The 14,283-nt window shown below is 41.9% G+C and overlaps 1 protein-coding gene across 1 annotated transcript in view; it reads right to left on the bottom strand.

The window, feature by feature from the left end:
* AGK (acylglycerol kinase) overlaps positions 1 to 14,283 on the bottom strand; it is a 36,945-nt gene that overhangs the window by 5,901 nt on the left and 16,761 nt on the right. Inside the window, exons 6-13 of the mRNA XM_048300141.1 lie at positions 13,987 to 14,019; positions 11,932 to 12,026; positions 9,803 to 9,872; positions 8,936 to 9,015; positions 6,836 to 6,893; positions 4,348 to 4,492; positions 3,157 to 3,254; positions 863 to 933 (exon numbers count right to left, since the gene is read on the bottom strand). Coding sequence (XP_048156098.1) covers positions 863 to 933; positions 3,157 to 3,254; positions 4,348 to 4,492; positions 6,836 to 6,893; positions 8,936 to 9,015; positions 9,803 to 9,872; positions 11,932 to 12,026; positions 13,987 to 14,019 — 650 coding nt within the window. The remainder of the gene's footprint in view (positions 1 to 862; positions 934 to 3,156; positions 3,255 to 4,347; positions 4,493 to 6,835; positions 6,894 to 8,935; positions 9,016 to 9,802; positions 9,873 to 11,931; positions 12,027 to 13,986; positions 14,020 to 14,283) is intronic.

The following is a 14,283-nucleotide window of genomic DNA, read 5'->3' as shown; positions in this document are numbered from 1 at the left end:
ATCCTCCCATTGTTTTCACTAGAGGGAGCTCGAAGACTGAGAAAACAGCAAATTAAAAGGTAATATGGAGAGGAGCTCCCTCGGATTTAGCAGGAAAATCTGTTGCTGATAAAACCTGCACTGAAGCCGCAATGTATTTGTGAGTGGGACTGTAAGAAGGAGCCAGAAAAGGCAGCTCTGATTTGCATCTGGTGAGAGCAGGAGGAACAAGCACACTACAAGACAACACCACAAGCACAAAGGAAAGTGACTAACATTCACTTTCTTCACATGCTGCTTCCTCATTCCTGCAGTCTTCTTATTCCATGTACAAGCTGGACCAATACATTTGCTTAAAGTCCCTGTTTAAATTCACATCTTCCAAAGTTCTTCCAGCTCAGACCTAATTTCTCACAAGAGCTATTGAGACAAGGAAGCTCTTTCCTTAGGGCCAAGAACTCCCAGGTACCACTAGTACAAATACACCAGCTCTGTGACCCACCTCTCAACCCACTGAGCAGCTGGGGCTCAAAGATTCTGGGTTAAGTCTGCATGGCTGCCTATAGAACTCAGTTATGACAGTAATATCCAAGCAGTACTGACTTAGAGCAACAGGGGAAAAGATGAAAGGTATAGCAAACTCAGAAGCTAGGGAGAACTCCAGGTTCTGAATACCAACACTCCAGGTTCTGTAGTTCTGCCTTGTTTAGAGAAGCAGAAAATGAGTAAGAATTTTAAAGAACAAAATCATTAGCCCCCATGAAGCATTACTGACTGCTGTGCTTTGCAGTCCTCTGCTTCTGAATTTTGCAGCACAGCATGAGAGGAAACCAGTACACTTTTCTGAGATTCTGTCCCCTTTTCACAGCATTCCCATACTCACCCTCTGTGAACAAACTCCCCTTTGCTGATACTCTCTGCTTCAATGCAAATGTCCATGAAGTCCTCAGTGCGCTGTGCAAAAAAGGATTCAGAAATCAAGCAGTTAACATTTGAAAATGCCACACCCAGGATACTGCAATATGTTCACACAACGGCCAGTCCTTTGTCCCACAAAAGGAGGCGGAAGATGCATTTCTGCATTTCATGCTTTATTCAAATCTCAACTTGAGATCTGAATTCGAAATTATAGACAGTATTTTCCCATTAATGAATATTCAATAAATACCACAAGAAGCAAAATAATGAGTCACACATTTGGCTTCTTGTTACGTTTAAAGACAATAGCAGATCTCTTAGGTTTACTAATTTAATTTCTATTCAATGGGTCTTTCATGAATTTCAGCAATAGTACAATGATACAACAATTTGGCCACCAAGCACCACAGTAAGAGCATTTTAAACAATACAAATTGGAAATCAAAGTGTCCTTGGTAACAATCCTTTAAACTCCTTACTTAGCTTCTTTCCTATTTACAGCCTGACCTTAAACTGAGTATACAGTAAAGCTTTTTCTGGGAAAGCAACTTTGATTAAGATGCAACTTATTTTTTCATTTATTTTAATATTTCTGTCCTGGCAAAAGTCCTAGTGCAGATGCAATCAAAATGACGAAAGTAAAAATAAATGCATCTATTAGTAAAACTTGGTCTATTCCTTTGCTGTTCTGCAGATGTAGTCTTGGCACTGCTTGTGCTGCACCTGTATGGCTTTATCAGCTTCTCTTCAATGGGGCAGCCTAGGCACGAATCTGAGGTGAGATTCGAGACAGGAGTGGCTGGCAGCAGTCAGCAGATACGGTCTGGTATCGATTCCAGAGAGTTGCTATTCAGCTTTGAGGGCTACAGGGACAATGGTTACAAGAGAGGGACTTTAGAGCAGTAGTAAAGGTCCACACTTGTAGAAAAAAAGATGCAGCATCAAGATACTTCCAACTCTATAACAGGAAAGTACAACTGGTCTAACATGAACTTGTCCATTTTTCTAGGCTGTGCAAGAGACCTGAGAACCCTACATCACTTCTTTTTTTTCCAAACCAATATTAAAGTGCATCTTGAAGGCCTGAAGGAGACAAAACCAACAACAAAGGAAGGGCATAAGGGCTAGTTTGTGGCAATCAAGATACTTTTTCAGTTCTCGGCAGGTCTGTTATTACTTTGTATCACTGACTCCAATCCAGTTCAGTAACCAAATCTCTGGTGTTTGAGTGCCATCTAGAAACCACTAAAAAAACCCCAAAATACTAGTCTCTGTCTAGCTTCTACCATTACTAGGACACTGACAGTCCAAATCATAAACCACAACAAAGAAGAAACTGAAGTTCATGTGGCACATTCTAAGGAGAAAACAGGAGAACATTTTAAAAACTATACTCTCCTGTTTGGGTTTTTTTGGTCTGATCCTACAAAATAACACATCAATATCACTCAAGTTTTCATGTTCTTAAAGACCCTGAATTCTAAGGAAGAAATATGTTGCAGTGAGTTCAACACTTCCTGTTAACCTGGGTATAGTGGCAAGGGTTTCCTGAAGCCATGAGGAGGAAACGAAGGGAAGCTCACAAGTATAGGATCACTGTGTTTGCATTTTCCAGTAAAGACTGACATACATCCAAATAGCTTTCCCAGAAGTAAAACTGCACCAAAACACAGGCATAAGCCAGAGACAGGTTCTAAAACAATGAATGAACAGCATGAACACGCTGAGAAGGTTATGACAAGAACAGTTCCTTTGCTGCCTTGCTTCTATTCTTCCACAGCCACTTGCATTTCCTTTCCTTCAAATCAGTGTAGCCCCTGTCTTTTCCCTAGTACCAATTATTTTTAACTCCACTCTGAAAGTCCAAAAAAAGAGAGAAAAATCAAAAATTCCAGCCAGACATTCAGGCTCAGCTTCCTTCTAGCAGCAGTTGATGAAACAGAATCACTCTCATATAGGTAAAAAGGAAAAGGAATGCTTCTTGGTGCTTAGTTTACTGACAGGCAATCCTAAAGCTTCTGTTTGGCTACTGAAACCTTGCTGTACAAATTCTTTCTGATCCCACTGCATCCCAGTTTTACATTGGTCTCCAGTACTTTTACACTGGCTCTGAAACTTGCCCATTCCTGGATTCAATCATGGACCTCTTCTTTCACGAGGTAGTAAATGTTATTTATATAGACACAAGAATGGGAGTTTAGCAAGAAAGGAAAACTCTGAGCAGGCAGCATTTGGAATCCATTTATGTTATGGTCTTACTGTTAGATCAAGCTGCCTGTTCCGAGTTGCAATGGAAAGCTCAATAGTGGATAGCTTCAGTTCTTCCCAGTCCTCTGGAGCTACCTCCTGGGGGAATTCTGCATATCAGGAAGAGAAGATACCAATCATTAAGTGGAATTTAATTACACAGATCACTACGAAGCAAGACGTCAGACAAAAAAATCAGTCAGAGCCATTTTGGCCACTAGTTTTGTTTCTCTAAAATGTCAAAATCTTAAAAAGGGAAAAGGGAGCTTGGGAGTACTGAGGAAAAGAAAAAGATACCATCAGCATTTACACAGTAGCAGAAAAGACTGTCAAGCACAGTACATCACAGCTCTGTGAGTCCTTATGTCCAGGGAGTAACAGATCTCCTGGGCTGGTTACAGGAACACTCAGAAAACCCATTAAATGCTGCTGCAAAAAAAACAGGAATCCAGTGTTCAGAATGCTGTGGTAACACATATTTTCTACAGGAGGAAGCTCGATAGTTCAGTTCTCATATCCAGGTCACTCGGTTCATGCTCCTGCATGAATCACCTCTGCTAGCCAAGGAGGAACGAGGTCTTTGTACCAGACTATGCAAAATACCCACTCTCTTTCCTCCTGTGGCCTGCCACGTGCACTGCCCAGACAACAGCCCCACCCAAGAGAGGCTCAGAGAATGCAAAGTTTATGGTACAGAAAGAATTTAATGCACCCAGAGAAATTTAGGGCTTCTGCATGGCCCAAATTTTACTGTTCTATTTAAAGTAACATTTGTTGCTCTGTGTCAGCAACTCTCCCCACCCCGGAAAGCAAAGGCTGCTCCTCTCTCCCCAGCTCACTAAGAAGCCATTCTGCTGGAAGATTTCAAGAAGCTCACCCAGAAGTGCCAAGTAACCTCTATGGATGCCTCCAAACCAATGGCAACTGTGAGTCCAGAGAATACCCTGGTCTCTTTACAAATGAGTATTTGTTTATGAGACCACAAACTGGCAGGACCACTCTGTTCCATTTCTGACAGATACCACCATAACTATCTTGACAAAAATCACAGTTTAAATAAAGGAAAAAAGTAAACAAACACATAAATAATAGTAATAAAAAAGAGAGCAGTAAAGTAGACAGGCCCTCCACACAACACACCCCTGGACCTATCAGAGGAGTAGAGCCTGTCTGTGAGTTCATGCCAGAACACACCCAGCCCACCTTTGGGAGATGACCAGTACGATCGAAGCCGTCTGTAAAGCCTCACATACAAAGGAGGTCTGGATGGTTTCTCATCTGGCTCTTCTGGAGGTCTCTCAGTTGGACCCAGGTACATGAGAGCAGCTTGATGTTTCTGAGGCCACTCCTTGGATTTACAGGGAAAGGAAATACAGATGATAAAAGGGCATTTTGTTTAGCACTTACCTGTTTATTCTGTTTAGTCCTGTAGCCTTTTTATTGTGTACTCACACACAGTCCTGCAGAGCTACCCAGACCCCCCCGCTGCCTCAGCCTACTTTATGGCTCTCCAGTCTCCAGATTCATGGGTGAGATGACATTTCTGCAGTTTCAAAAAGATTACCCACAGTTCCCAAATCCACTAATCTAATCCTTCCCTGCACAGAAGTGAAGGCATTTTCCCCTCTGTGAACACAGGGTGAAGGGATGTTTTCCTTGCTGCTGATGTGTGGCAGGGTGACACAGCTGCTTCTGGCTGGAGGGAACAACCCAAACCAGCAAGGTCAACATTAATGTCTGAAAGCACAGTTGGTTTCTGTATGGCACAAACGCAACCTCAAAGAGCAACTGCTCAGCAGGATCCAGTGCAAACAGACAAAGACTACAGTGCTGTGTGCAGCCAAGGGGCACTAAAACCTGACAGGCCTTTGCTCTCCAGCAACTCAAACAATCCAGACCTGGCCTGATAGTCAGGTGCTTATAAACAGCAACACAACAGGTCTCAAGGCAAGTCACATGAGCTCCACAAAGCACCTTAGGGGGAAAAAAAAAAAAAAAGAAAAAGAAAAGTACTAACACATTATTCTTGGTGATATTTCAGATTCCAGTCCCAGGGCTACAGAAGAACCTTAGCTTTTGAAATATCTCCAGATGTTGACAAAGTTTATTTCCTGTCACTGTTTTGAAAATAATTTCCAAAATGCTCCAAACACAGGACTTAGGGAGGGAATAATTTCATTGGCTTTTCAATCTATATACGAAAACAACACAGCCAAGAGCCCACATGAACTCAATACCATTATTTTTCTATGTATAAAACTTGAGAAGTAGTTTTGGATCATGTAGCATAGGTTGTTAAGCTAATTCACCTCACACCTCTGAGAACAAGGAAAGATTTCACTCTCATACTTACATAATAAGCAGGACAAAAAGAGGTTGTATCAGTAGGGCAGTACACAAACAATAAATATTAATGATTAAATGGAAAAGCAGCAATGCTGTGGTAATTTAAGGCTGTGTATTTTAGAAGAGAGGATAACACTCATAACAATGCCCCTACCAATATCAGAAGTGAGCTCTTCCCAATTACACTTTTTTCAGCTACAGGTCATCCTGTTTCAAAAGACACCCACAGTAAAACCAGAAAATATGAAGTATGCAACAGCAAACACCAGCCAGGAAGCGATTAAGCTCAACAGGCTGGAGCCACTTCTTGTAGAAATTAACGAAATGCTAACATACGAGGCACATAAAAGCAATGAATACCACCATCAGGGGAGATGAGGTAGAAACTTTTCTATCTAAATAGCTGAAGAAGTGGGCACTTCTCTTTAACCTTCAGCAGGTTAAACAGATCTTTTTAATGTACAATTAATGGCTCACCAGAGAAATCCACTACCACCACCCCCAAATGAGCCTAAGGACTCAAAGGAAGCGAGAAAGGAGTTGGACAGAAATGAAGAATAGGTTTCTACCTAGAATGCCAGCACACAGAAGCTTAACCTCAGATTTTCTGGGGATGGGGGGGAAAACTCACCCCAACTTTCCTGGATACCTTACTATTAAGCCCTCCTTTACAGGAGTTTCCTATAAGGGAAGCATTGGCACTGTCACAGACAGCATGGCTAGACTGCACTATTTGATCTACTGCACCAGCTCCTGGGTATTTCCACTGCCTTTCATGAGGTTCCTTATATGTTCAGAGAACAGGAAAACCACGTGAATGAAAATGCCTTACCTTTCATGCAGGTCAAATTTTAATCTTTCCAGGATCAATTTTAAGCAACAGGAAAGTTTAAGGCAAGATAAAAGCTATTCACCTTCATATTCATTTTACTACACAAGGAAGCCTGATTATCAATGTGCATGAGCAGTCTAATTATAGATCCTTCTGCCAGATGAATAAATCAGAGTGAAATGTTATTACAAAGACTGTTGAAAAAAGGTGGTTGAGCACTTTAGCACTTCACCACCACTGCTGCTCACCAGTTTCACAGGGGGTTATTGGCTTCCCCTGGTGATCTTGCAGCAATAGATCCCCAGTAAAGGAAATTTTTAAAAAAAAGTATTTCTCTTCCCCTTCCTTTCTTCAGAAGTCTATCAACTGGTAGGCTTTTTAACAAGTTGAGTTTCACTCCCATTTTATATTGTTACCAGAATCCTTCACAAAAGCTTGCAGACAGATTATACAAAACCAAGTCAGCCTGTTCATTTCCCAAACAAAAACACTTTCCTCACAATACATACTTACCTTAAATGTGCTGAAAAAGTGAGCTGCTTTGGTTTTCAGAGGCCCAAGGTACCAGTACCTGAAAAAGAACAGAAACAGAACTTCTAAGATATCCTGGAGTCAGTATTAGGAAAGGGGGAAACTTTGCATGAAGTCAGAGCACACAGGCTTGTTTGCCACTGAGTTAGTGCTCCCTGACAACCTTTAGCTTTTTGATACTGTCAGATAGTTTCCACACATCACCAGCAGCCTAGCAGTGACATCCTTATCCTGAGTTACACACCACCAAAATGCAGTGTATAATCTTCACTACAGGCAGCAGGACATCTACTATCAGAATTTTACCTTGTTACAGGAGACAACTGGGGATGTGGTCTAACAGCTGGTGGTGTGCATCTCCACAATATGCAATACAGCGTTTCCAAAGGAGGGAGGAAACAAACAAAAAATCAAAAGCTTCAGCGACAAAAGAACCAGCAAACATTCATTAGTCCCGAAGGATTCTCACATCAAAATCAGGGTTTTACAAAATAAAAATCCTGCCAGCCACACAGCACTGTATAGAATCTAAAGACGTGACTGCATTTAGGCAGGCCTGGCACACATTTTGATCACCATCTTTCACCAAAGAGGGTCAACAAAGCACATTAAACAGCACCAGCTCAAGAGTACTGCAGATCTAAGGATATCATTAACCATTAAGGCATGCAACTGTCCCACCACTCCCCTCGAGCCATGAAATTGTCTGTAAAATAGTAACATGATACAGCACCGGGTCTCCAGCAGCACAGTGCTTAGCAGAGGGATAGTCAAGCACATTTCTGCAACTGTGTCTTAAAGCTTAACTCCCTTTGAGTTCTTTTCAGTTTAAGATCAGCTGCACTAGAACACACCAAATGTTTTTAGTCCAATAACCCATCTCTCACAGGGAGCAAAAGTGGATGAAGTGGGAAAGTATAAAAACAGGACAAGCACATGTGGATCTTGTTCCAAGCAGACTCTGAGCACCTGTTCATTTGTTGCTGAAGTGCTTTCCAAGCTGGATATGTTTCTCTGCATTCAAAAGCATTTATAGAAGGAAGCAAGGCTTGAGGATGTTCGTGTGCCTCACGTACAAAAGTGCTGTCATGCCTCCAGCACTGAGCCCAAAGGACTCTTACAAAACGGAAGTGCTGCAGGGCAAGATGTGAAGGCTGACACCAGGAGAAAACCAGGGCATAGGCAGGAAGCCCAGTAGGAGTGTAGAGCAGAGAGAAGTGCACTTCCTTGAACTGGGGGCTGCAATTAGCAGGAGAGCCTGCAGCACAGCCAAGTCAGCACCTACACAGCCTACTAAGAATGTCCCTGGCTTCCCAGGGACAAACAACATGACCATTTACTGCATCTCTCCCATCCCACATCACTTCTCAAACCTACTCAAATACTTTCCAAACAGACTCCAAAGGTCTGCTACCTCTTCCTTCCTGACACAGATAGCTCATTCACAAAGTACATGGTATTTCCTTACAGCTGCATTTCCTCCATAAGAGCTTGGGAGGTGAGCAGCTTTGGCCCTGCTGTTCCTCCAGCAGATAATGCTTGTCATTTGATACACAGACAGTGACATGTTAAATGTCCATTTGGAGAAAGCCCAATAATTATGAGTTGAACATTCAAAGAACAGTCATCAGATAGCACAGTCCACGCCATTTCTGGCAGGAACTGAAGGACATCTCTACTGCATCTGATGTCCCTTGTTGGAATTGAGTTTCAGAGTCCGCATGCAGCTTTTCATTGGCAGATGATGAAAAACAATGGCCAATTACTTTACTTAGACTTTACTCAAGGGAGAGATTTTCCCATCACAATCTGAATAAAGTTCCAGAAGCAGATACCACAAGGCAAGAAGAAAAGAAATACATAAAGGAATAGGTCAGCACCAAATAATTGTTTATTTCAAATTACAGAAATTCTGATACATCTTGCACTCCCATGTGTGTAATGCAAGACCTAGCAAGAGTGGGTGCCTCTGCCTGTCAGATGCCTACACCCAAAAAAAGACTTACTTGAGAGAGGGGGATGTGTCTTTTTAGGCAACAGATGCTAAAAAAGGTACAGTTTCAAAAAACAGTGTCTTCTTACTTGCTAACTTTAACTCCTGCATCTCTGTAAGATCCCCATCTTAAACCAGAGACTGCAAACACAGGCTGTTCCTTTTCTCCCTGTAAAGAAAAAGAAACATTGCAAAATTGCTTTCTCTTACCTTGTTTCCAACTTTATTTTCTGAAGTTGGAAAAATAGCATTTCTACATAAAAACTGATTTGTGATTAATCCCAAAAGGGAAATTTAACAGAAGAGGTATGACAAACAGCTAACAGCAATAAAGCTTAGCAGAATTTAAGCATTGTACATTCCATCTGCTCCAGAGAGGAATATAAGAGGTGAAGTTTTGAAGAGGCAGCCTGAGTTTGACTGCACACCCAGCAATGGCCATTTCATTTTGTGGATTTGACTGTCAGCCAAAAGCAAGGAGCTCTGCACAGCAACACAACACTCTCACTGCAGAAATGTTCATTCGACAACTGAACAGAAAAATAATATTCAAAAACCATACAGGGCATAGTCAAAGGTTCTCCCATTTTGTATCTTTTAGTTTGTCAAAGAAAGCTATTAACTTCACAATACACACAAATGCATCAAATCAGCAGCCAGCTACTGCTACCTCTCACCATTGCTACGGAAATAGCACTGTTATTAAGTTTTGTATTCATCAGTACTCTCTGAGTCTCAAGGAAAGGTGATGTTGAGGCATTCTAGTGTTTTGTTCTGCTTAGACTGTCTGATGCCATAGCACATGGTAGAGAAATGACTGCCACCAGAACTGCTGATATCATAAACCAAAATTCGTAACAGCAATACACAGAGGAAAAGCAGTCCATGTAAACATAAACACATGAGAACAGGAAAGTTTTAGGAATGTTGGGCTCCAAATAAGTAGATGCTTTCACCTTGATCTGCAAGACATCAAGTGGAACTGTCTCTCCTTTCAAAATGGCCAACGTAGCATTAGTAATATGCCTGCAAAACAAATAGGAAAAAAGCAAAGGAAAACAAACAGGAAGAAAGGAAATGTGTAAGTTTTAAAATTACATTTCTTTTTCAGCAAATTTCAGTATGAGTCCAGGTAGGGGTTTTTTCAGCAAACGTAAAAACCCCAGGGAAACGTGCTGCACTTAACTGAAATCAAAAAGCAAAATGGGTGGTTGCAACACATGACAAAACCTAACAAACAGCAGAATCCACAAAAAGCAAAAGGTAATTATCAGCCTAAGCTTTTGAGAGATTCCTCCTTTTTGAGCCAACCTGGTAGGTCAGAGGCCAACTGTGTTACTTGCTGTTTCAGATACTTAATGCACTAAGGACCCAAACCATGGTTTTATTTTAGTGGTGGCAAGTATCACAGCCTGGGAGAGAAGGGGGCAGCATGACTGGTCTCAACTCATGTGTCTGAGATTGAGCTGCATTTGTATGTGCTAATTTATCCTGAAGTTTTCAATCAACATAAATCTACTTACCAGCAGTGCTCATGTCGTTTAGGTTTCCATTAAGTTGTGGACAGTAGCCAGGGCACTTTGTCATTTCAAGGTGTAAAAATTTTGTAACCAAAGTGTCTAAGTCCACTAAATAGTCTGTGTTCAAACCTTAAAGCATACATTTGATTGAAACTGCTTCCTTGTTTTCAAAGTTGGGTAATATTTAGTTTCCACATTGCATACATTTCCAGGGTCTCAGCAGGACAAGGAAAAAATGCAGTTTTCAGATCCAGCCCAATATCCATGCGAATCTGGGAGAAATTGCCCTTGGTTTCATCAGGATTTGAATACTGAGACAGATAAGGAAGCTATTCTTCCCACAGCCCATCTTCTCTCCCAGCTCTTATCTTTCTCTAAGACCTTTACAGTTCCTACACTCCAAAGTAAGAGAGTGCTGAAGGAACCAAAGACAAATATTTATTTGAAAATGTCACTTCTGCACTTCTTAACTCAGGTTCTGTTACTGGTGCAGGTTGTTCAACAGCCTATTGACCAAATTACCTTCAACTTCACCAGTGTGCTGCAGTCCCACCTGCACAGTTCACTACCTTGGGACAAGATCATCCATTTCAAACAGCTTCTTTGGAACCCAAACATAAATTATTATTTTAATCTTAGCTGCTGATTACAGCCTTGTGCACTTTTCTGAGCTTCAAAGCACTCTGGTAGTTTTAATGAAGGATGTTATGCCAGTTGACTCTTGGGTTTTATGTATGATGGCTACCAGCAAGGGTTCCACAAAGAAAAATGATAATGAGTTAGTGGGAGAGTGAGAGTGAAAAGATTTCAGGATCAAGAAGAAATATATTTATTATGATGAAAAATATATTGATTATTATTTATATCATTATTACAAGGAAGGGAAGAATTGAAAAGAAATGAAGTGTGGGGAAAAGAAAGATTGTTTGACTTCCTTTTCTCTTTATAAGGGGACGAAACAATCCTGCAACAAACTGGACTGTAGGCAACAGATACCACCAGACTGGATCATATCCAGGATGCTGAAGGTAAGAATTGTGTTGCTGCATTACTGCCAGCATCAGTCCCACCTCAGGGAAAAGTCAGTGCTGCCCTGCAAGTCAGTAATGGGATCCAACCTTTCCCATATTCTTGTATGCCTTACTTTGCAGGTGCTAACCAGGCTATATGTGGACTGGTTTCTACAATTCTTAGACTGGAGAAGGGTCAGAAAGAGGACTTATTTTTGGCTTATTTTGTCATATCCTCGCTATATCCGTCATACCCTTTTTGCTCTTCCTAAGATGCTGATCCTTTTAATCCCTCTTTCTTTTTAAACGCTGAGCATCACACAATCACAGAGAAATTAGCCACAGCAAATGATTTCTAATAATACATACATTTCCTTCTTTTAATTTTTAGTCAGTTTTTGGAAGTCATTAACTCAGGCAAGTCCAGAGAATCATCAGGATCTGCCCAGAGACTGCCAACTTCTATGTAACACAGAAGAAAAAGAAAAGCATCAAGCTATCAAGAAGCACTGCTCCTTGGAAACAAACCGTGTCTCAGAAACATGCAATACTTACTGGACTTGATTCGTGCTCTCAGGGTACAGTGTGTGGCTCAAAGTGCAAGTTTTTCCAAGGGGTATGAATCCTATAGGAATCTTACTGAAGGCAGCCTGGACATATGAGGAGAGTAAATTAACATTTGCATGACGCTTCCTGTGTGGAGATCACAGCTGTGTCTGGCATCACCCCGTTGGCACTGAGCAGCCAGGCACTTCCTCACACAATGACTCAGAACATGGCACCCAAATCTGTGAACCCACCACTGCCAAATGGGTACAAAGGAGCTCTCTGTAACCATTAAGAGCATTGTTACATGTTACATGTTTGGCAGCCACATCCCAACTAATGCATGGATTCTACCAGCAATCCGCCATCTTTCTTAATACTGATGGCGGCATCACAGGCTCTGAATCTCATTTACCACTGCAGAAATCCCCCTCTGACAGAGTAACCTTGCATAGGAAAGAGATTTTCTCACTTAAGGAAAGGAAATTAATTGATTCCTCTGCCATCCAAATCATGAAGCAGCAGAAGGTCTGATTTTTGGAAGTCACTGACCATGCTATTTTTCTGTACCACTGTTCAGCAGAAGGGCTTGTTGAAGGAGCAAGTTATTACCCTACACCTCATCTTAAACCTCTCTTCTTGAAGCGTGTCAGCAAATCAGTGTAAATACCACATATCCCAGTGCACCCTCTCCCTCCTGGGCGATGCTGCCAGCAGCACCCGGGCACAGCCAATCCGCAGCCACTCAGGAATTCCCGTCTCACTGCACCCCCCAGTGCTCTCCCCTGCTGTCTCTGTGTCACCTGCGAATCCTAACACTCTCAAACACCCTGCTCTGATTCTCTTCAGCCCTGCTTTACACTGTGCAGATGAGAGGCTGCTTGCAGCTCCTGCAGTCAAGCTCTGCTCCCCTGGCTGCTAGGAACAGGGCTTCTGGAATACCTCGCACAGGCTCTTCTTATGCAGGCAACAGTGGTGTGACGCCCACAAGTGAAAAGGGAAGCAGGGCACAGAGAGAGGAAGCTCAAGTGCAGATCTCTGCTCCTAGGACAGAGTGACATGAAGTACAAGAATTCCTTGCCCAAAGACACGAAGTGACACAGTGGCAATACTACAATGTGGTATTCCACCTGTAATTGTGCTGGATGCAGAATTTCCTACACTACTGCAAAACAATCCAAGCTACATCAAGATAAGAAGCCAAAAAAATAAAGAGAAACTAGCCAGTAAAGCCTCTAAAACTTTTCTTCCACTATCTTTGGATAATAAAGGTCTCAGGATCCAACTATAGTAATATTCAATTTAAAACTGTGATTTCTCAGAATAGATATAACTAGCCCTCCTTTAAAAATACTGGCTCGGTTGCAGAGTTCCCCTTGTCACATTCAGACAAAGCAAATGCCCAAACAGAAACAATTCAAGCTGCCAAGGGTATCATCATAATCTCGTCTGGATCATTTAATTGAGTTTTTGCCAGCTCCTGCCAGAAGGTGCTGGGAACAATGATTCCCTCCTTTCTTCAATAACACTGTCCTCCCACTTTAAAAAGAAAAATCTTTTTCCATTTCCATTCAGAGTGATCCACCTTGAGAGGTTAAAATTTGCTTAGTACAGCCATCTGCATAGGTAGGTATGCACTGCTTGAAGAAACAGCAAAGCAATCCCAAAGCAGTAGGAGTGTGACCAGAACTGAATTCGGTTTCAAGCCTGTACAAATACAAGAAAAACATGTACTTTTGCCCAATGCTTTTGCCAAACAAAGTGGCATGCACAGCTGGTCCATGGGTCTTTGAAAATTGAGCATTTGGCTTCTCCACAATCCCTGCTCTGACACTGGAAACTTTCCAAAGCCATGCCTTGGGAGTCACTGCACTCCCTCAGAAAGGGAACAAAGAATAACAGGCAGCATTGCAGGACAGTAGCCCAGCTGGCTTATTACACAGCAAGCTGGCTCCAGATTAGTAAGCAACGTGTCTGCTGAAGGCAGCTGAGGCTAAGACATCACAGTGGATGCACAAGACGCTCCAAGAAATAAACACAATTTTTAAAATGGCACCTTCTCACCTCATCTGCTCTACGGAGAAGTCCAGTTATGACCTGAAAAACATGGCAAATGCTCAGCTCTAAGAATTTTATTTTTCAGTTACAGTAAAAAGCTATGGAATTCTTAACCATGTTTAGTCTTTGAAAAGATTTAAGGAGCAGCTACTCTTTTATGGAAGGTGCTACAGTTGTTTACACAGGAAAGGAGGAATGTTCAGCCTGCAAACATGTTGGAAACAGCAGGGTTATGAGTGTGCCCGAGTACATGCTGGCACCACAACCAATGCCAGTGTAAAGGTTTTAGCACTGGATAATGCT

Source organism: Corvus hawaiiensis, chromosome 4 (assembly GCF_020740725.1).
Source record: "Corvus hawaiiensis isolate bCorHaw1 chromosome 4, bCorHaw1.pri.cur, whole genome shotgun sequence".
Taxonomy (NCBI): domain Eukaryota; kingdom Metazoa; phylum Chordata; class Aves; order Passeriformes; family Corvidae; genus Corvus; species Corvus hawaiiensis.
This window is presented reverse-complemented; position numbering and strand designations above follow the sequence as displayed.